The 27834-nt window shown below is 42.9% G+C and overlaps 1 protein-coding gene across 1 annotated transcript in view; it reads left to right on the plus strand.

The window, feature by feature from the left end:
- Positions 1–27834, plus strand: part of SMYD4 (SET and MYND domain containing 4) — a 34974-nt gene that overhangs the window by 994 nt on the left and 6146 nt on the right. The window contains exons 2-8 of the mRNA XM_075854167.1: positions 8978–9134; positions 12356–12500; positions 17045–17134; positions 22117–23059; positions 24879–25061; positions 25798–25955; positions 26039–26171. Of these exons, the coding sequence (XP_075710282.1) occupies positions 9001–9134; positions 12356–12500; positions 17045–17134; positions 22117–23059; positions 24879–25061; positions 25798–25955; positions 26039–26171 (1786 nt within the window). The 5' untranslated portion in view covers positions 8978–9000. The remainder of the gene's footprint in view (positions 1–8977; positions 9135–12355; positions 12501–17044; positions 17135–22116; positions 23060–24878; positions 25062–25797; positions 25956–26038; positions 26172–27834) is intronic.

Raw genomic sequence — 27834 nt, forward strand, 5'->3', positions numbered from 1 at the left:
TTTGTAGGCGTTCTGCTTCCGATTTTTCAGGACGTTTATGGCCCGAAAAATGTCTGAAAACACTACGTGTGCACATACCCTAAGGCTAAGTTCATGTCTTGTTTTTACGTGCGCATTTTTACATGAAAAAAACAGTGTTAAAACGTGTACCACAGCGTGCTCTTTGATTTCTATGGTCAGGCCGGATGCCCTAATGGTGTAGTTTGTGAATACGTTTTGTGCACTTACGTTCTATCCTTTTTTTTTTCCCCACTACGCTTTTCAGTACTTTTCCAAAATGTAGACCATACGTATACGTTTTTATTTGGATTGAAATCAATTTTGATGTATGTAATCTTAAACCCTACGTTTGCATACGTAAAACATACACGTTTTTGTCACCATTTATGGGAAGTCTTGACTTTCCAAAGTTTGATTTAGCTTTTAGAAGTAAGAACGGATACAAACGTTTAAAAACTTAGACGACGTAAGGTACTAAAAATCGTAAGCGTATGTTACAAATGCATATGTTTTTGTAACTTTAAAAACGTATATGTCGTCGTATACCGCAAACGTGTGCATAAAAACGAGATGTGAACTTAGCCTAAGGGTATGTTCACACAGCCTATTTTTAGCCGTTTTTCGGGCTGTAAACGCCTCCAAACATCTGCCCAGTGATTTCAATGGGAAAAACGGCATTTCGTTCCTACGGGGCGTTTCTTTGTGCGCCGTTTGTAAAAAATGGCGCGTAAAAAAAGGACCCGTAAAAATATGTGCATGTCACTTCATGAGCCGCTTTTCAGTCTCAATAGAAAAATAGCTCAAAAGTGCCTGATACATTAAAAAAAACTGCTGAAAATCAGAGGCGGTTTTCCCTTGAAAACAGCTCGTATTTTACAGCCGTTTTTAGTTTAGCGTGTGAACATAGCCTTACGCTGCAAATTTTCCCATCTTAAATCCGGATGGAAAATCCGCTACATGTTCAAGGCGCCTGAGTCTGGATTTTCACATTGTGTGTTTCTTCAGATTTTTGAGATCCGCAGCAAAATCTGCACGTGTTCTGTGTGGATTTCACCCCTTCTACATTGAAACCTGTAAAATCGTCAGTGAACATCCAGAACAGAATGAAATTAAAATCCGCAACCTGCTCTGATTTCCGTGTGGAAAATGTTCTGCAGCAGGTGGATGAGATTTTTTTAAACCTCATCCACTTGCCTGCAACATCCTTCTAATGAAGATTTCCTGCTCCTAAATCCAGATGGAAAATCTGCAACATATCCACTACCTACGTCTGGGTTCCCACGGGTCTGATACGCTGTGTAAAAGAATGCCGCGTATCCGACCTAGTGAATTCCGCCTGAAAAACCGCATCACATTGTGGTGTCGTTTTTCAGGCAGAATGTGCGATGCGCAAACCAGTTCTTGAAAAAAATAAAGTTCATACTTCCCCCGAGCCGTAGTCATGGTGACGCGTCCCTCCGTTCTCAGTGTAGTCGGGCCTCCTGTGATTGATTGGCTGCAGCTGTCACATGGGATGATTCATCATCCCAGGAGATCGGGCTGTACTCACTACAGTGGAACGCGTAGCTGTGACATCGGCCGGGGATACGTTTATGTTACATGTAACGGTATTGGTAGCCTAAGGATATGTTCCCACACAAAGGAAGCTAAAAAAACCGCAGGTAAATCAGTCACAGACATCCACAGCAAATACTTTGTTTTTGCAGCGCGTGTTGCTGTGGAAAGACGGATTTTCCGCAGCGGTTTTACCTGCGGATTTAGTGTGAAGCAATGATTATAGCAAACTTTATGTGCACCTGCGGTTTTTACTCCTGCTGAATCGCTGCATGTGTCCGTGTGGTTTCGGACACATGTGGCCACCATTCTCTTAGCCTTTTTTATGTGTCAACTAGACCACTATCAGGGTGTATTCATATGGATTGTGTTTTTAAAATCGCAGTAAAAACACGTTTTTCTACGTGGTTTTCGGTCGCGCAGCAAAACCGCGCCGTGTAAATACACCCTCAGGGTGAGGACACATTTAGCGCGGTTAACGTGAGGTGGATTTGGATTACAAATTGGTTGTGAATTGCCGCATGATTTTGCGGGTAAAACTGTGGTATTGCCTGCAAAATCGAGCAGCAATTATCTATGAATTTGTAATCCGCGCCCACCTGATGTGGATGTGGTTTTCGTGCCGCTTGTGGACGTCGCTACTTTTGTCCTCACCTCTGACTGCAGTTTTTTCGTTAATATTTTGTGAGTATTTGGAACCTAAAACCAGGAGTGGAACCTACACAGAGAAAAAGTATAATGGAAAGATTTGTACTTCCATATTTTGTATCTCTGGTTTTGGCTTCCAAATACTGGCCAAAACCCTGCCATGTGAACGTGGCCTAGTTACTCTACAAATGTACAGTACTAGGATCTGATCACACATTGTGGTTTTTGCCGCTATTTCCACGAAGTCACAGCAAAACGTCGGGTTTGGCCACTACATGTGAATAGACCCTAATGTATGTGAGTTTCACAAAACGCCATGGGGATTGGAGGGCTTTTAACCCCTTAGTGACCGGGCCTGAATAGACCTTAATGACCAGCTAAATTTTTCAGTATTTGCCTCTGCCTTTCAGCAGCCATAACTTTTTTATGTTTTCATTGACGTGGCTGTATGAGGCCTTGTTTTATGCGAGAGAAGTAGTACAGTTTGGGGGTAAAAAAAAAAAATTACGTCATGAATATAGGAAAGAGCGATTCTCGGCATTGTTTTTCTTGTTTATTTTTTATCCTGTTCATGTTTCACACTAAATAACCCATTAGATTAATTCTTCAGGTTATTACGGTCGTGTAGATACCTAATATGTCAGGTTTTTTGTTTTTATTTAGTGTGGGGCAATAAAATATATTTTATTCAAAATAATGACTTTTTTTTTAATTTAATTTTTTTAATCCCATTAAGGGATAATTTTATTAATAACTTTATTTTTTACTTGTAATGGATTAGCATACTCCTGTATGCTAATACATTACACTGTGTCACTATGACACAGGCTGCTGTTAGGGCAGCACATAGTGTGCCCGAACAGCAGGCAAACTAAACAGACAGCCCTGGGGTCCTTTGTAGGTCCCCAGGGCTGACTGCAGAGGGATTCCCCGGAATTTGATCGCATCACCGGCGTTCCGGTGATGCGATCAAAGAGGGGAATTCCCTTTGATCATGCCGCGGTCACGGACCGCGGTAATCAAAGTGTTAAACAGCTGGGGTCCGACTGTTTTCCGACCCCAGCGGTGTTCAGGAGGCTTCTCTACGATCAGGAGCTGTTAGTTACAGCTCCTGCTTAGAGGATGAGTGCTCACAGGATCGCTCATCAGCCTCAACGACAGTGTCGCCAAAAGACATCGTCGTAGACTGGGGACCTGCACCGCCTGCCGTCAAAAGACGTGTGCGCGGTCATTAATGAACAGCATTTCCTTAGGCCTTATTCACACGGACATATCCGTTTTGCGCGCGCAAAAAACGCTGCAAAAGGTCCGTGTGTCATCAGCATATGGAGCGCGGCTGCGTGATTTTCGCGCAGCCGCCATCATTATGACACTCTGGTTTTATGTTTACAAACAGAAAAGCACCTGGTGCTTTTCTGTTTTCATTGATTGTTTTTACTACTGTTGCGCGAATCACGCGCGGCACTTGGAAGTGCTTCCGTGTGCCAAGCGCGATTTGCACGCACCCATTGACTTCAATGGGTGCATGCTGCGCGAAACACGGCCAAATATAGGACATGTGGTGAGTTTCACGCAGTGCACATACGCTGCGTGAAATTCACTGACCATCTGAACGGCCCCATTCATTAACATAGGTCCGTGCGACGCGCGTGAAAATCACGCGCATAGCACGGACATATAACACGTTTGTGTGAATAAGGCCTTATTGTAACAGATAATTTTTTCTGGATTTGCAGTGATTTCACTCATTGCTTCCAGCTTGGTACTGGATCCGTGGATACAGGGGTACTCAATGGGTTTAAAACTTTCTGCGCCTGCTCCAAACTATTCTGTAAATGGAATTACACCCCCCTCACATATTTTAGATTTAATTTTTCATGGTGCTGATTTCTACATTGAGGAGGGGGGGGGGGGGGCCTTTGCTGCGCAGTATGAACTTTATTTTAAAGGAGGTTTTCAGCCAGTAAAACCTGATGGCCCATCAATAGCTGCTGGGTCAGGGTCCAACTCCCGGGAACCCCCGCCGATCAGCTGTGGTACAATTTAGCACCTGTCCCCTATCATAGCAGCCAAAACGCTAATATGAGGGCTGTTCCCACCATGATGTTTTAAAACCTTTTGATAAGGTGGGTCATAAAACGTTAATGGTGGGGGGGTCCAACCTTTGGAACCTTCAACAATACTGATGGCAGAGACATATATACGACTTGCTTTCCTCCAGTGAACAGGACTTAAACCGGCTTGTTCTCTGAATCATTGGGAGATGTTTTATCCCTTTTCCTGTTGATAGGTCATGAAACTTGATGGCCAAGTATACAAGATCGATTTATTTAAGTAAAGCACTAACTGTCCTATCTACTGCTGGTCAAGATGTTCATGTAGCCCTACCAATGCTGTATTGCATGCAACTGTTAAAGAGGATCTTTCTGCTCTCCTGAGCTGTGTTTTTTTTTCCGTAAATAATTTCCCATGAAATAACAATGCTGGAGCATGATCTAGCAGGCATTCATTACAGGCAGACCTGGGGGCCTTTATTAGGCCCCCGGCGGCCATCTGGGAAACACTGACACTCGGCGATGTTATCGCCGGGTGTCAGTGGGATGAGAGGGAGCTCCCTCCCTCTCTCCAAAACCACTCAGATGCGGTGCACGCTATTGCGCACCGCATCTGAGGGGTTAAACGGGTGAGATCGATAATAATATCGATCTCACCCGGCAGAGCAGGGACGCTCCCAGCCCTCAGCTACCTCTGGCAGCTGAGAGCAGGGAGATTTGACAGCTCCCTGCTCTGTTTACTTATTCCGATGCCGCGACGTAAAAAGTCTATGGCATCGGAATAAGGCTTGTTAGTGACCGACGTAAAAAGACTATGGGCCGGTCACTAACGGGTTAAGGCTGGGTTCACACTGTGTTTCTGTTGCATTTTTGCATTGAGACACAAAACCAAAAAATGTATGTTAAAACGCAACAAAAATGCACAGTGTGAACCCAGCTTAACAGTTAGTTGTATGCAAAACAGCGTTGTTAGGGCTCCGTGTACATCTTGACCAGCAGTAGACAGGACAGTATGTGCTTTTCCATAAACAGATCGGTCTTGTTTTCTCCTTGTACAAGGATTGAGTGATTTTCATAGATGCCAGTGATTCTAGTCTTGAGAACATTTTGTTAGATTAGTCTCTGGGAAGCATGGGAACAGCTGATTAAGATTGAATAGTAGAATGCACTCTGTCATTTTATGTGGTAGGACACCGATGGTTTCTGGATGAAATCAGACTAAATATTATCTGCCAGGGAAATGGTACCCTATCAGTATATTGTCCTCGCCCAGCGAGACCTAATCATTAGCACAGAAGGCCTGGTGACTAAACGTATGTATATATATATATATATATATATATATTTAGTGGAAGGGGAAGGCAATTATTTCATTAAGGGCTTGTTGACACGTAACGGAATTGCTGCAGAAATTCTGCTGTGGAAATAACGCACCAATTCAGTCCAGTTCCCACAGCAGGAATTTACATACTGCGGTATGAAAAATACACACGCAGGTCAATTTCTGGTTGGAAACTTTACGCAGCCTGTGTATTTTCTGTTTGCTTTTTCGGATGGAAAATACGCAGCAATTCCGGTAGGTGTGGACCAGCCCTAAGGCTACATGCACACATTGCGTATTTTGCTGCTGACAATTCGCACCAAGACAGCAGGAAATTCGCAGGTGAAAACTGCATCTAAGGCCGGGTTTACACGAGCGTGTGCGTTTTGCGCATGCAAAAAACGCAGCGTTTTGCGTGCGCAAAAGTCACTTAACAGCTCTGTGTGTCATCACCATATGATGCGCGGCTGCGTGATTTTCGCGCAGCCGCCATCATTATGACACCGTTTGGATGTTTGTAAATATAAAAGCACGTGGTGCTTTTCTGTTTTCATTCATCCTTTTCAGTGCTGTTGCGCGAATCACGCGCGTCCCACGGAAGTGCTTCCGTGTGACATGCGTGGTTTTCACGCACCCATTGACTTCAATGGGTGCATGATGCGCGAACAATGCACAAATATAGGACATGCGAGTTTTTCGCAGCGGACTCACGCTGCGCAAAACTCACGGACTGTCTGCACTGCCCCATAAACTAACATAGGTCCATACAACACGCATGAATATCACGCGTGTTGCACGGACGTATATCACGTTCGTGTAAACAAGCCCTTAGCCACATGTTTTTCAGTGCAGTTTTCACATTTTGATGCGTTTTTCAGTGCGTTTTCATGCTGCGGGTTTTGGTGCGATTTTCCATGGAACTAGGCAGATACAATTCGCAAGTGGAAAGCCAAGATGAATTGACACCCTGTGGTTTTTAAAATACGCACCGCAGGTCAATTTACGTGCCGAAAAAAAATGCATTGTGTACATGAGATTTCCTGAAATCAAATTTGCTGTTACTTTGTTACACTTCGGATTTTCCACACGCATATACGCACAGCAAAACCGCACGTAATACGCATCGTGTGCATTGACCCTGAGGGGATGTTCACACAGTTATCAAAATACCGCTGAAAATACGAGCTGTTTCGGTGCCTAAAGCCTGGATTTCTGTGCAAAGGAAAGTGTCAATCGGCAGGGTTAGTGGCAGCTCATGAATATCGTGGACTCTTTTCTCACAGCACGATGTGAGCGCAGCAACTAGTAAGCTGTAATCTTTACTGAAACTACGCTGCAGCCAGACATAAGTCTCAACGCTGTCTCCGTCATTACGCTGCCATCAAATGCGCAAATAAATTCAGGTATTTCCGCAACTTTTTTCTTAATGCATTTTTAGTTGCAGATTTTACTTTTTATGTGCAAACAAGTGTGGATTTTTTTTTTTTAAACTTGTCTGATACAATTCTGAGACAGAAACGCGAGATAAATTGATATGCTGTGGTTTTTAAAATACGCACTGCAGGTCAGTTTTTGTGCGGAAAAATTCTGCAGAGCGTAGATGAGATTACCTAAAATCTTCTTTACTTTGCTGGTACTGTATTTCGCTGCGGATTTGCTGCAGGAATATCCGTACAGCAAATCTGTTTGTAATACGCATCGTGTGCATGTGGTCGGAAAGTGTCTCTACTGGATCCAATTCTGGTTTTGGCTTATAAAATGTATGCAAAATCTGCAGCAAATCCCCACTGTGTGAACAAGGTCTGAGGATGCAGCCTAAGCTATTTTTTTAGGGTTTTGCATAACTGCATCCTGAGAGCCATAACTTTCTTTATTTTTCTGTCAACGTGTCTGTATGAGTGCTTCTTTTTGTGGGACAAGTTGTAGTTTTATTGTGACCGTTCTGGGGTTCATAGATCTTATTGATTTGATGTGGAAACTGCTTCGAAATCACCGAAGAAAACGGCCGAAATCAGCCCCCATTGATTTCAAGGAGAGGCAGAGGCCGTTTTTTTTCCTGGACGGCTTTTAGCCGCTTGTGGGAAAACAAAGCAGCATGTCCTTGCCGCGGTTCCGCCTCTGACCTCCCATTGAAATCAATGGGAGGAAGAAAAAACTTGCGGCGGTTCTGGGCATTTTTGCATTTCTGGGCGTTTTTCGCCCGTGGCCATTGAGGCCCGCGGGCAAAAAACGCTGCGGAAAAAGCTTGGAGACGAGAACCGCAGGTTTTTTCTGCCACCCATTGATTTCAATGAGAGGTCAGAGGCTGAAAACACCATTGCCTCCCATTGAAATGAATGGGGGACAATTTGTGTGAACTGGGCCTTATTTTTCTTTTTTTGGAGAGGAGGGATTAGAAAAAAAAACAGCAGTTTTGTCATTCTTTGTTGCAATTTTTTTTTACGGAGTTCATTGTAACTTTTTAATGTTTTTGCACAATAAAACATTTTGTTTATAGAAAAAAGATTTCCATAAACATTTATATATTTTTTTATTAATAAATTTTATTTTTTTTATGTATTTTTTTAACCACATAAGGGGACATGTATTTCAATGTATTATGCCTGTCAGTTTATCACTGGCAGGCAAACTATTAGGATAGTTATGGTAGGCCTCTGTTAGGCACCCTTCTGCCATGAACAAGGAGGAGTGAGCTATCCAGCACTCTTGTATTTATTTGCTCATTTTAAAATTGTATTTTACAAGAGTGCTGAATATCTCGCTCCTCCTTGTTCATTGCCTTAAATACCTGCTGCCAACTCAGGACTTTTCTTTGGCTATCTACGAGCACCATCACCATTCATAACGTGGTCTGGACATACAAATGGAATAACACAGTGGAAGCGCGGTGAGCGAACCCTTGTATATTTTTTCTATTTACCCTTCTGCCATGGCAACCCATCGGCACGCCGCAATCGCATAGCGGGAGCTCCGATGGACTAACTGAGCCCCCTCCCACTTTAAAACCACTCCCTCTATAAAACCACTAAGGCTCAGTGATTGCTATTATTGGAGTTATTATTTTCCTGCGATATCCCTGCGCCGTACATATGTGACACTGTGAGGGAATTACCGCCCTCCCGTGTAGTACATGTACAATGCGGGAAGGGGTTAATGTTGCATTAAATCCCCTGCCCTCTGCTGATCCTGTCCTAGTCTACACAGCAGAGCAGACACATGAGCAGCAGAAAACAGGAAGTGCTAGTTGCCCACAATAGTGTGCTCTCGTGGGCAGTATTAAAACTGCAATGTTTCAAGATTTTTGTTATATGGATAGTCACGTAAAAAAAACACCGTAAATAAAAATGTCTGATTAATCTACAGGAAATTGTTCTATATTAAAATTACTCTTTTTCTGCAGCTCTGAATTTCTTTGTGTTGCTGATGGAGCTTCCTGTTGTGGAATGGCAAGACTATGCACGTCGCAAGTGGTCGCAGCTATCCCCACGTGAAAAAGGATCGTTTTCTCCAGGGTCAGATCTTAACGAGAGCTTCAATGCTTGTTGGTCACACCTCCAGTAAGTAACAATCTACGATGCTAATAAAAATACAGTAGTCCCTCAGGTTACAATATTTTCAACATACAATGGTCTTTCCTGGGCCATTGTAATGTGAAACCACGTTGAACATACATACAATGCCACAGACCCTGCCTTTCAGAGGCACGTGATTGGCTGAAAGATCCAGCCAATCCGCATGGACATTTCAATGGTAAAACCCCTGTATTACTGGGCACCAGGTGATGGCTGATTTTATTTTTCTGGTACACTGGGTACTGTACAGAAGAAGCTCTTGTCTTCTACATAGAAAGTGATTTACATTGCCCAGCAGCTATTTCTGACTTTTATATGTAAGGACTTGCTTTAACTTGCTTTTTCCCTTGGTTGAACTTGATGGACATGTGTCTTTTTTCAGCCGTACTAACTATGTAACTGTATTAGTTATGTTCTTTTTTTATTTTTTTTCGTTTTCAATGGAGTTATGGTTTCAACTTACAATGGTTGTCCCCGAACATATTAGTATTCTAATTTGAGGGACCACTGTATAGGGGACACTCTCCCTAACTTAACATAACGTATACAATCTGGCCAAAAGTATGGACACCCGACATCACACCTATATAAGCTTATTGGACATCTTATTCCAAAACCATGGGCGTTAATATGGAGCTGGTCCCCCTTTTGCAGCTATAACTGCCTTTACTCTTCTGGGAAGACTTTCCACAAGATTTTGGAGTGTGTCTGTGGGAATTTGTGCCCATTCAGCCAAAAGAGCATTTGTGAGGTCAGATACTGATATTGGACAAGAAGGTCTCACTCGCAATCAGCATTCTAATTCATCTCAAAGATGATTGATAGGGTTGAGGTCAGGAGTCTGTGCAGCCACTGAAGCTCTTCCACACCAAACTCATCTAACCATATCTGTATGGATGTCGCTTTGTGTACTAGGCTACACTCATGCTGGAACACGAGGGCTTTCCCTAAACTGTTGGAACAAAATTGAAAGAATACAATTATCTAAATTGTCTTTGTATGCTATAGCATTAATATTACTCTTCATTTGAAATAAGGGGGTCTAGCCCAAACCCTGAAAAACAGCCCCAGGCCATTATTCCTTTTCCACCAAATTTTACACAAGGCATTATGGTAGATATTGTTCTCTTGGCATCTTCCAAACTAAGATTATCCAGACTGCCAGATAGTGATACATTACTTATTACTCCAGAGAACACGTTTCAGAGTCCAGAGGTGGCATGCTTTACACCACACCAGACCACGGTTGGCATTGCGCGTAGTAATCGACCATGAAAACCCATTTCATGAAGAGCCCGGCCCACAGTTCTTGCGCTTATGTCTCTACTGGAACTCTATAGTGTGTGATGTAACAGAAAAGAAGAGATTTTTACACACCACACACTTCAGCACATTGGTGGCCTGCTCTGTGAGTTTGGGTGGTCTACCGCTTCACGGCTGAGCTGCTGTTACTCCTAGATGCTTACCCTACATAATAATAGCACCTACAGATCTAGCAGATCCGAAATTTCATAAACTGACTTGTGGCAACTGTGGCATTCTATGACAGTGCCACATTTAACGTCACTGAGTTTTTCAATACGACCCATATTACTACCAGAGATTGCAGAGAGGTGCATAAAATTAAGCAAACTGAAACACTTGAACTCAATAAGTAGCAGCAGTGTCAACACTTTTGCCATATAGTGTATAAAGAGTACTTTGATTTTTCTGCCTCACTTTAGTCCTCTTTACTGAGCCAACTGAGCTGAGTAAGAATATAGCTTGAGTGATGCTTGACCCGTCTCTGGCAATGGGCTTTAGTTACCTGCCACATGGTGCCCTGGTTACAAGCTGCCTTACAATTATCACAACAACCATGCACAGTCTTAATATAACCTTAAACGGGGAGTAAATAATATAACCTTAAACAGGGAGTATCCTGGGGAGAAATTCCCTTTTAATTAAATTTTTGGATAGACGTCAAACTTCCCAGTATACCTGTAAAGGATCTGCCAGGCACAGCTTCGGGGTTAACGCCCATAGGTAATCAGTCGGCACCTGAGTGTATGTCTCTGAGACTGACTCCAGCTTCCACCACTCAGGCTGGCAGGCTTAGGAGTGGGAGAGCCTATCGCAGCCTGGCCAGACTCAGCTAGCTCCCGCCCTCTGTCTATTTATGCCTGCCTTTCCTGTTCCTCCTTTGCTTGTGATTCTTCTCGTGTGGTTTCCTGGCCCAGCTACAGCTCCTGACTATTTGATCCTGCTCCATAGTGACCCTGGCTTACTGACTACTCTCCTGCTCTGCGTTTGGTACCTCGTACACTCCTGGTTTGACTCGGCTCATTCACCTCTCTTGTTGCTCACGGTGTTGCCGTGGGCAACTGCCCCATTTCCCTTAGCTTTGTGTACCCTTGTCTGTTTGTCTCGTGCACTTACTGAGCGTAGGGACCGCCGCCCAGTTGTACCCCGTCGCCTAGGGCGGGTCGTTGCAAGTAGGCAGGGACAGAGTGGCGGGTAGATTAGGGCTCGCTTGTCCGTTTCCTTTCCCCTATCATTACAATACCTCCTATTGGTCCTCATCAGTAGATCCCTATGTCCTCGATGGAAGGGGAAGGGTTGGCAGTGTCGGTGCCAGTTGTAATCACACCTCTTGTAGATTTGCTCCATACATAACAGGTCTTCCAGAGTTTTTATTCGCTATTTGGGACCACAATTCTGTGTCGCTGACATGAAGGAGACTTACAGCTGTGCTGCATTTGAGGGCTGGCTAGTTCTGCGTCTGATATGTAATGGGGTTACCACACTGGCAGAAATGTACAGCCAATAGAAGATACAAGTTCTACTAATTCATCTTCCTAGTTACCATGCGTTTTATTTCACCACTACAGAATCGCTGACCTGTTGGATAAAGAATCAGCAATCTATTCTGTAATAGAGGTTGACTCTTACGGGTCAGTACATTTCTTACAGAGGCATTTGTTACTGATAGATCAAGAATGAGATCAGCTATGTATTGAATTAAGACTATAATGTGTTCTTACCTATTAAGTGCACAGTGGGGAGGGATGGCTTTAGATCGCATGAAGAACAAGTCTTTGTTGTAGATGGATGAATGGTAATACTTATGTCAAAGTCAAGCAGAGGGGATTGGGCTTGCAAGTAGCGAGGAGCGGAGCAGGAGTATGCACACAGTACAAGCACCTGTCTTTAATTTCTCTCCGCAGGCAGGAAGAAGAGGAGGTATTTGAGAGGCTGTGCAGCGATCTAAGTGTCGGGAAAGAACCTCGTGCTGTGCTGTTCTACAAAGAAGAGGGAAATAAGAGGTTTGGAAGAAAACAGTACACAGCTGCAGCAGTTCTATATTCCAAGGTACAAGTGGCAGTGATTTGGGAAAGGTGAAATCCCCCTTTTGCTTATATGTTAAGTCCTTTTATGCCAAACCGCATGATGCCATTTATGCCATTGCATTCAACAGTCCTCTTTAGTGCAATCTGTTTGGAAAGACAAATTAATCGGTAAACTAAAAGGTTGAATTTAAAGTGTTATTATCCGTAGTGAAGCTACGTTTATATTTTAGGAAATTGCATATGCAGTACAGTATTTCCCCAATACATAGATCTGTTATCAGAATTGCTCCCTTTCTGAAATTGGAGCTATCTATCCAATAATAGAGCAAGGAATCTACTGGGAATAAAAGTTCTTATTGGCCTCCTTGTCAGCTGAGCTGAGTTTGACCGTGTAGCAGTCCTGAGTTTGTCAATTTGTGAGCACTTTAAAGGACTGGTGCGCTATCTGAGTGGTGCGCCAGTCTGAGGATAATGCAGCGTGTGACAGATTTATCAACATGCGGAGGAATACAGCGCTATTTACACTGCGTTTGCCAGGAATGCTTCCAGCATATACATCAAGCGATCCATAGGGCCCCATTCACCTGACAGATGCCAAAAGAATGTCCTTTTCACATTTGATCGGGCTCGTATACATATAGTTTAAAGAGGCTCTGTCACCACATTATAAGTGCCCTATCTTGTACATGTTGTGATCGGCGCTGTAATGTAGATTACAGCAGTGTTTTTTATTTAGAAAAACGATCAGTTTTGACGGAATTATGACCTATTTTAGCTTTATGCTAATGACTTTCTTAATGGACAACTTGGCGTGCTTTACTTTTTGGCCAAGTAGGCGTTGTACAGAGGAGTGTGTGACGCTGACCAATCAGCATCATACACTTCTCCCCATTCATTTATACAGCACATAGCGATATAGCTATATCACTATGTGCAGACACATACACAAACACTAATGTTACTGCAGTGTCCTGACAATGAATATACATTACCTCCAGCCAGGACGTGATGTCTATTCAGAATCCTGACACTTTGCTAACACAATCCCGACAATGACGGTTTACAGCGTAATCTCGCGAGATTATGCTTGCTGTGCTGTAGTGTCGGGATTGTGTTAGCAAAGTGTCAGGATTCTGAATAGACATCACGTCCTGGCTGGAGGTAATGTATATTCATTGTCAGGACACTGCAGTAATGTTATAGTGTGTTTATGTGGATGCACATAGCGATATAGCTATATCGCTATGTGCTGTGTAAATGAATGGAGAGAAGTGTATGACGCTAATTGGTCACTGATTGGTCAGTGTCATACACTCCTCTGTACAACGCCCACTTGGTCATATAGTAAAACACGCCCAGTTGTCCATTAAGAAACTCATTAGCATAAACCTAATATAGGTCATAACTCCGTCAAAAATTATTGTTTTTCTAAATAAAACCACTGCTGTAATCTACATTAGAGCGCCATCATGTACAAGATAGGGCACTTATAATGTGGTGACAGAACCTCTTTAATAAGTGAACCCTTACCTTGGAATTAGTTGGATTTCTGCATTGATTATTAATAGAATATGGTCTGATTGTTATTTGAGTCCCAATTATATATAGACACAATCTAACTAAACTAATAACACACAAACAGTTGTACTGTTCATGTCTTTTATTGAGTATCCATAGTGCAGGTATAAAAAGTAAGTGAACCTCTGTGTTAGGGCTGGGCGATTAATCAGATTAATTCGCCCTCAATGACTCACACGATTCTGTTTTTTAACAGAATCGTTGAATCAATTCTTCAGTGGCGCCGTGCTGCAGGAGGAAGCTCTGCCTCGTCACTGCCTGGTCCGCCCCAATCTGTCTCTGCTTCCCATACGGAACAGCAGTTTCGCGGGGAAGCAGAGACTCCTCGCGTATAGCGATACCACCTTCCTTGCAGATCGCACCACCTCGACCCCCTTGCAGATCGCACCACCCCCCCCCCCCCTTTCTGATCGCACCATAGTAGCTCCTACTAGGAGCTGAATCCCCGGCCAAAGCGTCGGCAACCTGTGGCCGTTGAGTCAGCTCCTAGTGGCAGCTACAGTGGTGCAATGTACATGGAAGAGGGGTGGGTGCGATCTGCAAGTGAGTGGGTGTTGTACTGCTATCTACAAGGGGGGTGGGGGTGAGACCTGCACGTGGGGTTGCTATCTACAAGGGAGTGGGGGTTATGCTGCGGTTTACATGGATGCTATCTGCAAGGGTGTGTGGCACTATATAGGGGTGGGGGGGGGGTGGCACTATGTCACTACATGTGGGCACTGTGGCACTATGTCACTACATGTGGGCACTATGTCACTACATGTGGGCGCTCTGGCACTATGTCACTACATGTGTGCACTCTGGCACTATGTCCCTACATGTGGGCACTGTGGCACTATGTCACTACATGTGGGCACTATGTCACTATACGGCCATGAAAAACAGACAGACGGACAGGAAATGGATGAGAATTTGGAGACACTGATGCAAAATGCACATGAAAAACTACACTTGATCAGTTTTGAATGGATTCTTTTTTTTTTTTTACTGTCATTTATTAAAACCCCATGGTGAGACCGGTACTGCACAGGGGCCTTCTCACACTTCAGACACTATAATGTAATCTCGCCCAGAGTGCACGCTCGGCACTTGCGGAAAAAAAACGAAAGAAAATCAAGATTCAAATTTGGCAAAAAACAGCCCTACTCTGTGTTAATGACCATACGCATACCCATGGTACTAGCTACCTTTCTCCACAGCGTTATTTCTCCAAGGATTTTTTTCTATTGACCAGCGGCAATAGAGTTTGACAAAACCCGGATTGTGGCCGAAACTTTACTTTTTCTCAAAATATTGCCTTAGTCAAATAAATCAGCTTTTTTCATATTTTATCTGAAGGAGTGCTTGAGTTTATCTTTCAAAATATATATGGGGTGGGAACCCTACCTACAGCACCCAGACAACCTGCAGAGTGCCTCAGATTTGATCTACATTGTAATTGGCAGACTAGCACATCCGTCTGCATGGCTTGTGATGTCGTCAAGGTCTTGGGTCGGCCAGCGGGGTCCATGGCTTGAGCGTACTGTCACGATCTGTGGGTTTGTGGACCCACTCGGCCATACCGCTGTAGCGGGATAGCAGCTGGCCAAACAGTGTACCAAGTCAATGTCTATATAGTCCAAGCACAAGGGTACCTGTAGCACTTTAGACAGTAGTAACGGCTAGGCTCAGATGGGACCTTGGCAGCAGACACCAGGCGTTGGTGTAACACAGCAGGTGTGACCGGTGGCACAACACGACTCCAACTTTCTAAGGCACAGGAACAATGGTATGGGATACAGGTAGCAGGTACGGGAACACTGGGAACAGGATGACACTAAAGGACCATTTGAAAGACTAACACGGGTAAACACAACAATGCTCAGGCAATGAATGAAAGGGCAGAGCCCTTTTTATAGTCCAGGGTGATCATGGGCTAATTACAGATTTTCCTCATGTGTTTGTACTGGCCCTTCAAGGCCGGGCGCGAGCTCATGCTCCCTACGGGAAAGGTAAGCACGACAGTCCGCGGCTGTGGACATTACAATGCTGCATAGTAAGAATGCTTTTAAAAATAAAAGTGTTAATAGGTTTTCTTTTAATCAGTTAACAAAATGCAAAGTGAATGAACAGAAAATAACTCTAAATCAAATCAATATTTGGTGTGACCACCCTTTTCATTCAAAACGTTTTGCTGTTTTGAAGGCAAAGGGTGGTCACACCAAATATCGATTTGATTTAGATTTCTCTTCCGTTCATTCACTTTGTATCTTGTTAATTGATAAAAAAAAACAAATACTTCTATTTTTAAAAGCATGCTTACTTTGCAGCTTTTTCCACAACTGCCTAAAACTTTTACACAGTACTGTATAGAGGCAATATAGTTAGCACAATGCAGTCAGGCAGGTAACGTTCTTCGGCATTTGCCAAACCCAGACTCGTGCATCAGACGAGTCACTTCACAGAACATGTTTCCATTGCTCCAGTGGCAGCGTGCTTTACACCACTCCATCCAACGCTTGGCAATGTCTTGAAGATGTAAGGCTGTCATGCATCTGTTCGGCAATGGAGACCCATGTCATGAAGTTCCTTCTATATCAAGTCTATGGGCCCATAATTTACTGCCGTATGCCTCTTATTTCATAAGGAGTGCCTGCTTGTAAATTTATTTTGAAACGTGAAGTATACTTTCGGTCACATTTTTCTAGATATCAACGATGGCTCTTCAAAGCCTAAGTTAAGAAAATGACCTACGAGAAGTGAATTTCTAAACCTGTGGCTGTAGCACTATGAAGCTATTCATACCTGTCCATATAAATGCTAAAGAAAATGCAGCTTCAAGTATACTAGTACCAGATCTTGCACTTGCACTTTTTCTTCATTTCGTTTATGAGCTATGTGAAACAACAATACAAACTAATGTTATAGCAACAAGTATACATTGGATGCTGATCGTCTTTTGTTATCAATATTCTACCTGTTGTTCATACTACCATGCCTTTCCTGCAGGCTATCTCACATGGCATCCCTGGCACTGAGGTGATTGCGGTGTGCTTTGCCAATCGATCAGCAGTTTTTTTTCACCTTGGCCATTACTCTGTGAGTATTGTTTATATCTCGACTGTCATTCTGGAGGTTTGTCCTTACATTTCAATGTAAATCATCATTTTAGTGAATCATATGCTGTAGATTTCAGATTTTCTGAGCCCTGTCATTTTTCTTATTTCCTCTCACACACCCGCTGTTGTACACTGTGATGTCTCCCTTATTCATCTGTCATTTCTCCAGCCGAGGCTTTCAGCGCTCTAACTATTTTTTTTAATCATCAAGACTTAGAAGAATATAAATAGCTTGTTCACAAGCCGCAGGTAGCATGGTAATTGAATTATTTTTCCAAAGACCTTTTCATCTTAAAGGCGCAGTTCCCATGACAAACTAGACCATTAAATCGCCTCTTCTTCACTTATCCTGCAATTTGTGATTAAAGCCTAATTCCATTCTCAAAACCACATTTTTGTAATGTAATAACAATAAAATCGATAACGATATTCTGCTCTTCATTTACCAACCAAATCCTTCCTACTGCCTGTTCTGATGCCTCCTTTATTTAAAGAGGCTCTTTCACCACATTATAAGTGCCCTCTCTCCTACATAAGGAGATCGGCGCCATAATGTAGGTGACAGTAATGCTTTTTATTTTAAAAAAAACAATCTATTTTTAGATTTATGCTAATGAGTTGCTTAATGCGAGATTACGCTTTAAATGACAGGTTACAACGAGATCACGCTTCCTCTGCTGTAACTACCACAGACAGAGTATTGTGAATAGACATTCCGTGGAATGTCTATTCACTGTCTAAACACTTCAGTATTGTTAGGCCCCATGCACACGACCGTGTTTTTGCGGCCGCAATTCCCCCGAAAATCCACGGGAGAATTGCGGCCCCATTCTTTTCTATGGGACCATGCACACGACCGTAGTTTTTGCGGTCCTTGCACGGCCCGGGAGCCCGGACCGCAGAAAGAACAGGCATGTCTTATTACGGCCCGGTTTTGCGGTCCGGGCTCATTGAAAACAATGGCGGCGGCCATGTGCATGTCCTGCGATTTGCGGGCGGCCTGCGGCTGACAGACCGCTGACAGTCCGCAGCCGGCCGACCCGAAAATCACGGCCGTGCACACGGCTACGGTCGTGTGCATGAGGCCTTAATGTGTTAGTATAAGACAGCACATAAGGATCTAACAGGATCCCTATGCGCTGAGTAAATGAATGGAGAGGAGTGCATGACACTGATTGGTCAGCGTCATACACTCCTCTGTACAACACCCACTTGGTCTAAAGTAAAAATACGCCCACTTCGGCATTAAGCAACTCATTAGCATAAATCTAAAAACGCTAATAAAGTAGTAAAAATAGATCGTTTTTTTTAATAAAAAGCATTACTGTCACCTACATTACAGCGCCCATCTCCTTATCTAGGAGAGAGGTCACTTATAATGTGGTGACAGAGTCTCTTTAAAGATTTCATTGATTTCCTGACTATATGTTGCTGCCTGGTTGTTGCATAGGCTAGGAAGACGGTCTCTGAAGAAGGTAGGGATGAAGGTTTAGATAGAAAGAATAAAGTGGTTGTGTGACATAGGGATAGGATGTCATACTAGTGTCAAAAACTTCTGGGAGATTTATCAATGCAATTACGCCACTTTTTTAATATAATAGGCGTTCAGCCAAACACCATGTTTATGAAGCCCATTCTCAAAGTTTTCTGACACATGCGTCATTTTTAAATTAAGTTGACAAGTGGACAGGGTGGGACTAATTTACCAACATTCTTTGCCACTTTTTCCATTAGAAAGATTGCAAAGAACAGCAGGTACAACATGCAGAGGTTTGCGCCACACTGGCTCAGTGGAGTTAGGCGTTAACAGTACAACATTCACCAACAGCTGGTGGCATTTTCTTGGAAGTTAGATTTTCTGTTCTGCTTAAAGGGGTTGTCTAGGTTTGGGGCTGTTCTTTATACTGATGACCTATCCACGGGATAGGTCAACTGTATATGATCGGGGGGGATCCGACAACCCGGATCATACACACCGATCAGATATTATGCAGTGGTTGGTGTCGGAAGCAGAAAGCTCTGACCCCACAGTGTAACCCAGTACAGCCGCTATACTGTGACCGGGAGCCTTCTGCTTCCGTCACGACCACTGCATAGCTTCCGGTGCCCAAAGGCAGCCGGAAGAGCTGATCTGTTCGGGGTCTGGGAGTCGTACCCCCACCGATCTTATACTGGTGACCTATCCTGTGGATAACCCCTTTAATTCTACAGAATCACTGTGTCTTCCAGCATCATTATATCATTTTATAACTATTATTGTAAAACTAGGTAGCAAGGTTAGGGTGAGAAGGGCTAAAAGGAAACCTTTACACAAGTACTTTGGAACACATCAAGGTCTTCTTTAAACTGACGGTATTTACATATCATGGAAATGAATTGCCAACTATCTAGGAACGAGAATTCATTTCTTTCATGTGTGCATATGTGATGGAACTGAGCACTTTAAATATCGTGAGGTTTCAGAAGTCCTTGCTGTGTTCTATTGTAAAGCTAAAAACACTTTTTTTTTCTCCTGACCTCGTGAGACATATACATTGAACCTGTATTCTCATCATATCATTATAACTTAAAATACATCCATGAATAACTTTATCTTTATTAAGGCTTTGCTTTGTACTGGATAAACACCTACTCGGGAATATTAGTTTAAGCCACAACATTAATATGACGTCTTCTGATAGATTTGTAGATAACATGCTTTAACGCTACTTGTGAACAAAATTTCACAGTTAAATCTACCTAGAAAGTTGAGTACTTTCTAAATCCATTTCTTTACGTGTCCTGATTTTGAGCTATATTACATATTCTTTACAGCTTAGCTCCAACTGTATAACTCCCACAATGCACTGCTATCTGGTAATAGGAAGCCAGCAGAATTTGGAATTTAGTCCTCTTTCTGTGTGAACAGAGAATAAAACCGCTTACAGTGCAAAATAAGCTATAAGATATTCAACATTGTGTGCAGATATACACACTGTGTTATGTTGTGCAAAAATTGAGATTTCCTTTAAAGAGCACCTGTTCCCACTATTTCCCTATGCAATACTCATAGTATGTAGGGCACAGACCTGCTAAACATTGTTGCTTTCCTCTATAGGGAAGATTACTTCCCCCAATCATTCCCACCCAACTAAACTTTAGTGGCAGAAAGTTCTCTGGTGAGCGCTGTACCACTTAGTTTCTGATCAGCTTTCCTCGGAAAGCCGAGCTAGCGTTGTACAGACTCATAGACTTTCTATTGAGCCCGTACACCACTCCGAGGAAAGCCGATCAGAAACTAAGCGGCACAGTGCTCACCCAAGCGCTCCTAACGCTCCATTTTATCGATTGGTTGAGGTCTTAGTGCTCGGACCCCCACCGATCAAAACCTATGACATGTCAAAAGTTTTTTTTAAAGTTTAGTTATGCTTTAACCCCTTAACGACTGTCAATACGCCTTTTCACGGTGGCCGTTAAGGGTACTTATGCCAGAGCGACGCCTTTTCACGGCGCTGCGACGTAAGCCCGGCACGGGTGCCCTGTGTCGGCTAAAGCAGGTGTTGGGAGGTCTAAAGCCAGCCGGGCACCTGCTCTAATGGGCAGGATCGATTTCAACATCGATCTCACCCGTTTAACCCCTTAGATGCGGCGCTCAATAGCGAGCGCCGCATCCAAGTGGTTTTGGAGGGAGAATGCTCCCTCTCTCACTCCATCAGCACCCTGCAATCGCAGGGTGCCGATGGCTTTTATGGCAGCCAGGGGCCTAACAAAGGCTCCCAGGTCTGCCTGTAGTGGATGCCTGCTAGGCCATGCCTGAGGCATGACCTAGCAGGTGCCTGTCAGTTTTACACAGACAGGCAATAATACACTGCAATACAGAAGTATTGCAGTGTATTATAAAAGCGATCAGAAGATCGCATAGTGAAGTCCCCTAGTGGGACTAAAAATAAAGTTATCAAAAAGTTTAATAAAGTTAATAATAAATAAATAAAAATCCCAAATAAAAAAACATGAAAACCCCACTTTTTCGCTTATAAAATACTTTAATATGTAAAAATATTAAAACATTACACATATTTGGTATCGCTGCGTCCGTAACGACCCCACCTATAAAGCTACTACGTTATCTAATGCAAGGTGAACGCTTTAAAAAAAAAAAAAATGCCAGAATTGCTGTTTTCTGTTAATCCTGCCTTCAAAAAAATGTGATAAAAAGTCGCATTTACTCCAAAATGTTACCAATAAAAGCTAGAAGTCGTCCCGCAAAAAAACAAGCCCTCATACAACTGCATCGGCGTAAAAATAAAACAATTATGGCTCTTAAAACATGGCGACACAAAAACTAAGAATTTTAGAAAAAAAAGTGTTTTTACTGTGTACAAGTAGTAAAACATATAAAACCTATATAAATTTGGTATCGCCAGAATCGTAATGATCCACTGAATAAAGTTATTATGTTATTTATGCCACACAGTAAACGGCGTAAATCTAAGACTCAAGAAAGTGTGGCGAAATGTATGGGTTTTTATCCATTACCCCCCCAAAAAAGTTAATAAAAGTTCATCAATAAATTATATGTTCACAAAATGGTGATATTAAAAAAATACAACTTGTCTTGCAAAAAAACAAGACCTTACACAGCTATGTCGACGCAAAAATAAAAAAAGTTATAGCTCTTGGAATGCGACGATGGAAAAACGTAAGAAATTGGCTCATTTAGGCGTGTCATTAAGGGGTTAAGGTCTTGAAAACAACAATGTGCTTTGTCTTATGGACAATAGTTATAACTACTGATTGCCTTTTGTAGATTAATCTACTTTAGCCCTGTAATATAGGATGAACACTGTAAAACCATCAGGTTGGGTTTTAATGTCGCAATCAAAATGCGTTTTTTGCCGCGAAAATGTTTGAGTTTTGAACTTAGCCTTAATGTGAAGGTGAAACCAGTCTCAGATTGAGTGTTCTCTTGTTTTTATGGATTAGGCATGTCTGGAGGACATTAATCGTGCACATAAGCATGGCTATCCCGAGCGACTACAACACAAAATTCTTCAGCGAGAAGCAAATTGTTTGCAAAAACTGGAGCAGTGTGACATTTCTAACACGAAATCCCATAGGACTAAAACAAAGCGTGTTGTAAATGAGAAACCGCAGGAACAGACGGGGAATCCTCAGCTGACCAATGCATCTAGCTCCCTGACACTAAAGTCTAGCACTTCCAAAGGGCGCCACTTGGTGGCTTCAGAGGATATAGGGCATGGTGAGCTCTTGATATGTGAAGAAGCTTATGTGACTGTATTAATCCCTGACAGAAAGCCAAGCACAAAGAAAAACACATGGGATGTTACCATTTCCAACTGTGACCTTTATTGTCACCACTGCCTACAGAGATTGTCAGCCCCCCTACCCTGTCCGCACTGCAGTTTGGCCAGATATTGTAATAGTAAGTGCATGGATCAGGCCTGGAAAAATTATCACTATGTGGAATGTCCATTGGGTGGCCTTCTTCTTGCTTTTGGTGTTTTTTGCCACACGGCACTGAGGACAGTCCTGCTGACCGGTTACAGGCAAATTTCAAAACTCGTATCACATCAGAAGTCAGATAAGGTTCAGTCCTGTGCTGTAGATGGAGAATCTACTCCGCCATATTCCAGTGACTATAAATCTTTATTCAGTCTTTTGTCACACAATGAACGTCACAAAGGGGAGCACAAATTTCTCTGTGCGCTTACTAGTGCAGCATTGTGCAAGAGACTGAACATTGATCTGCTGAGGAGCATGGGAACGTGGCTACCTACTGAAGATTCTGTGTCACAGGAAGATGAATCCCATTTAATGCAGATCCTTGGTTCTTCAATACTTCTTCACATGCTTCAACTCCACTGTAATGCCCAGGCTGTGACTGTTATCCATGAAGAATATGAAGGTAATCATTATTTTTTATTTTCCTAAAAAAATAACTGAGCAGGACTACTGAAATACAACCAATCACTCCACCCTGCCTGCTCTAGTTGGAAAATTAGACCACATTAAAACATTTTGGTATCATCTACACTTAGGTAGGGAATTGTCCGCTTTTTGTTAGAATGGTCCCAACGATAAACCGAACACAGTCTGTCCAGCAGCTGGAACCCCCAGTGATCAGCTGTAATCTGTAGGGGGACCAGACATCAAGTGTTAAATTCCCTTGCAGCGCCACCACAGGGGAAATTAAGCATTTTACAGTTCTCATTGAAAGCAATGGACTGTCTGTGTAATGCACGCACATGCTGGGTCCTCTATAAGAGGGAAGCTCTTTGTAGCCGCTAATAGTTGAGGATCCTGAACAGAAGATCACCTTTAGTTAACTCAGAAATCCCTAAAATGGTAGTTAAACATGGGTTTTCTAAACTGAACATTCCCTTTAACTCATAACTACCATTAAAGGGGTTGGTCACTTTAAGAAAAATTCCTGCGGTCGTAAGCCACGCCCCCTTGTTTTGATCGCAGTATCTTCCTTACGGTCGCGGCTCCCGTCTATAATATGGTCAAATATGGAGGAGCATGTGACTAGGCACGTCACTCTGCATCCTCCGTTTTAACAGTGTGCCTGCGCTAGTTTCCGGGATGCACAGTGTTACAATGGAGGATCTGGTTTAGCAGTTGTTTTTTTTAAATCGTATGAGGTGGCAGAGTGTTCAAATATTTTGATTTGCATCTGTGTCCTAAATAGCTTTTCATGTTTTTTTATAAAGAAATGTTGAAAATCTACACCACTACTTCTCAAATTGTGAGGGGCCTTACTGGTAAGGTGCAGCTGGGGAGGCAGTTTTGACAAGTGATTATAAGGGTTGGTTCACATCTGCGCCGAAGGCTTCGTTAGAAGCCTCCATGGCAGACGTGGTTAAAATGATGGATCAAATAGCGCAACATGCTGCGCAATTTTGTCAGATAAAACAATGGACACAACGACGGAAACCCAAAACGACAGACACAATGATGGACACATTAAAGTCAATGGATTTCTGTCATTCGCTGTTGGTGCAACTGATCCGTTTTTTGTTATTCTGCTCCTATGATGGAACAGAGAAACGAAAAACAAGAAAGCAGATGTGAACGAAGCCTTAGCTGCACGCACAGTCCTTAGCTGCACAATCCATGATTAAGCAACATAGCTAATTCTTTTTGTGCTTATTTTAATGCTTTTACGATAAATTGAGGTAATATTTTTTTTTTTTTAAGTTGGCATGGACCATGACCAATGGTAAAGCGCCTATAGAAAAAGATTGAAAAGCCATAATCTAGACCAGGGGTAATCAACTACTTTTCGTAAAGGTCTATTTACCTGGGTCTTCCGGCACATGCAGGTCCGAGCTGAACACCAACAGTAAGGCTATGTTTACACGGGTCAGCAAATCCGACCCATGGATTTGCAGCAGAAATCCGAGGCTTATCTGCCCCCAGTAGATCATGCCACACGCAGCCCTCCTCTAGATAGTGCCCCTGTGTAGATAGGCCGCCTGCATCACAGAATAAGCGATGAATTGTGGGTCAGGGAACTGATGGTGAGGCAGTTCAGTTGTATCTGCGTCCTAAGGTCGTTTTCAGAGCGCGTGATGTGAACAGAGTATTAGATGTCCATGAACATAAGATTTTATCAGTCCAGATTTGTCTATACTGTGCTTTAGTGTAATGTTCCTTTTTATATGCTTATTTTTACTTTTTTTTTTGTTTTAACTTTTTGACCAAATCGTTCATGTTTACAGAGTTTACGACCTCGCTGGTAGAGAGCAGCAAGAGTTCACGTCTAGCCACAGCACTGTTCCCTGTCCTGAGCCTGCTAAATCATTCTTGTGACCCAAATACCAGCGTGTCATTCCAGGGCAGATATGTCATGGTCAGATCCAGCAGACCAATCAGAAAAGGAGAAGAAGTGCTCCACTGCTATGGTATGTTTCACTCTAGTAGATTATATTTGATAAACCTAACAACTATTTGTGTTAGGCCTCATGCACACGACCGTAGTGTTTTTCTGGTCCGCAAATTCCAGGACCGTGTTCCGTGAAATGTCCTCCGCAGTTCATCCGTATGTAATCCGCAGTTCATCCGTAAGTAATCCGCAAAATGCGGATGAAAAAAAAAAAAAGAGGTAAAACAGGATGACGACAGAACTCATTCCCGGTCGTCGCCTAGCAACACTTCCGCAAATCCGCAAACTGCGGATGACACACGGAGGTGTATCCGCAATTTCCACGGCCCATTGACTTCTATTGGCATGTCCGCATCGAATTTGCGGCCCGTAATAAGACATGTCCCGAGTTTCTGCGGCACGGATTTGCGGACATGCGGAGACCCGTGAAAACACGGATAGTGTGTATGGGCCCATAGAAATGAATGGGTCCGCAATTCTCCCGTGGATTTGTGGGGGAATTGCGGACGCAAAAACACGGTCGTGTGCATGAGGCCTTAATCTTTCACCAGTAATTTGGAAACTTTAATATGCTGTAACAATAGCAAAAAAAGAACTTTATTTAAAATTCATTGCTGTTTTAAAAGACAAGGAGGTTATTAGCACCTATTGTGGGAATCCGCCCTTCGCGTGACTATCTCGGATAAATACACCATAACCAGTATTGTGAGGTGGTATCAATACATATTCTATTTCTTTTCTTCGATGTCTTTTAGGGCCGCACAAATTACGAATGAACTTTGAAAAAAGGCAAAAGTTGCTGAAGGATCAGTATTTTTTTGCCTGCCAGTGTGAGGCTTGTACCCAAGAGCAGAGGTTAACCGATAAAACCATCTGTGATTTCTGTTGTCCAAAGTGCCATTCGTTGCTAAAGGTGATTCTTATGTGTATGAACAGCAGGAATATAGAATTTGAGGTGGTGATGTATACATGATGTACACGATTTTTCTCTCTAAGGGTGAAGATGAGCTACATTGTGTCAATGAATCCTGTGCACATCGGCTGAAAAGCGATGAAATTATGCTGCGTCTGCGGAATCTTCAGCATGCGGTCCATAAGGCTCAGGAACAACTGCAGAACAACCATTTAGGTGACTGTATGATAGCACATGATATTAGTACATGTCTGGAAGCACGGAGCTATCCAGGAAAGGGTCGTTCTGCAGAGTGATATGAGAGAGGCCATGGCATTCTGCGCATGTGCACTGCCTCTGAGCTTCCTTGTATATTCTCCAGGAAGATTTCTCTAAAAAACTGCCTCTGAGACCGTGCCAAGCATTCAAAAGTGGTCAGGAACAGTTTCCGTCTTTTGAATAAGCAAGATGCAGAACACTTTTTGCGTAATCATACCCATTGTCTGTCTGCTGGTTTGTACATTTTAAATAAAAAAATATTTATCTTGCCTTATCCATTAGAAGTTAGGGCGGATTCGCACGAGCGTGTTCGGTCCGTTATATACGGTCTGTATGTCCCGCATTTCCCGGACCAAACACAGGAAAAAAGAAGCCGGGCTCCTAGCATCATAGTTATCTATGACGCTAGGTGTCACCGCCTCGCTGCGGGACAACTGTCCCGTACTGTAATTATGTTTTCAGTATGGGACAGTAGTTCCGCGGAGAGGCAGGAACACCTAGCGTTATAGAGAACTATGATGCTTGGAGCCCGGCCGACATACGGACTGTATATCACGGACCGAACACGCTCGTGTGAATCCGGCCTTAGTGTTGTATAATCTGTGACAGGTCCACTTCAAAGACCATTTAATGAGGGATCTGTGAGAATGGCATTATACACATTAAACTGGATTTTGGGTGGAGAAATAAAATAAGGACAGAATCAACACAAGTTTAAGCTAAACTTAAAGGGACACTCCAGGAAGAAAACTGATACACTGTTATTCCTAGTGCATGGTTTAACCCCTTCCCTCTTTAGCCACTTTTGACCTTCCTGACAGAGCCTCATTTTTCAAATCTGACATGTTTCACTTTATGTGGTAATAACGTTGAAATGCTTTCACCTATCCGGGCGATTCTGAGATTGTTTTCTCGTGACACATTGGACTTTAAGATAGTGGTAAAATTTGGTCGATACATTCAGTATTTAATTGTGAAAAACACGAAAATATAGTGAAAAATTGCAAAAATTAGCATTTTTCTCAATTTAAATGTATCTGCTTGTAAGACAGGCAGTTATACCACACAAAATTGTTGCTAATTAACATCCCCCATATGTCTACTTTAAATTGGCATCGTTTTTTGAACATCCTTTTATTTTTCTATGACCTCACAAGGCTTAGAACTTTAGCAGCAATTTCTCACATTTTCAATAAAATTTCAAAAGGCTATTTTTACAGGGGCCAGTTCAGTTGTGAAGTGGATTTTAGGGCCTTATATATTAGAAACCCCCAAAAAGTCACCCCATTTTAAAAACTTCACCCCTCAGGGTATGTTCACACGGCGGGGGTCCGTAACGGCTGAAATTACGGGGATGTTTCAGCCTGAAAACATCCCCGTAATTTCAGCCGTACCGGCATGTGCGGGCGCTTGAACGCCGCGTCAATTACGGCCGTAATTAGCGCTGCTATTCATTGGAGTCAATGAATAGCGGCTCCAATTACGGCCAAAGAAGTGACAGGTCACTTCTTTGACGCGGGCGTCTATTTGCGCGCCGTCATTTGACAGCGGCGCGTAAATATACGCCTCGTGTGAACAGACAAACGTCTGCCCATTGCTTTCAATGGGCAGATGTTTGTCA

This window comes from Rhinoderma darwinii, chromosome 2, assembly GCF_050947455.1.
Source record: "Rhinoderma darwinii isolate aRhiDar2 chromosome 2, aRhiDar2.hap1, whole genome shotgun sequence".
Taxonomy (NCBI): Eukaryota; Metazoa; Chordata; class Amphibia; order Anura; family Rhinodermatidae; genus Rhinoderma; species Rhinoderma darwinii.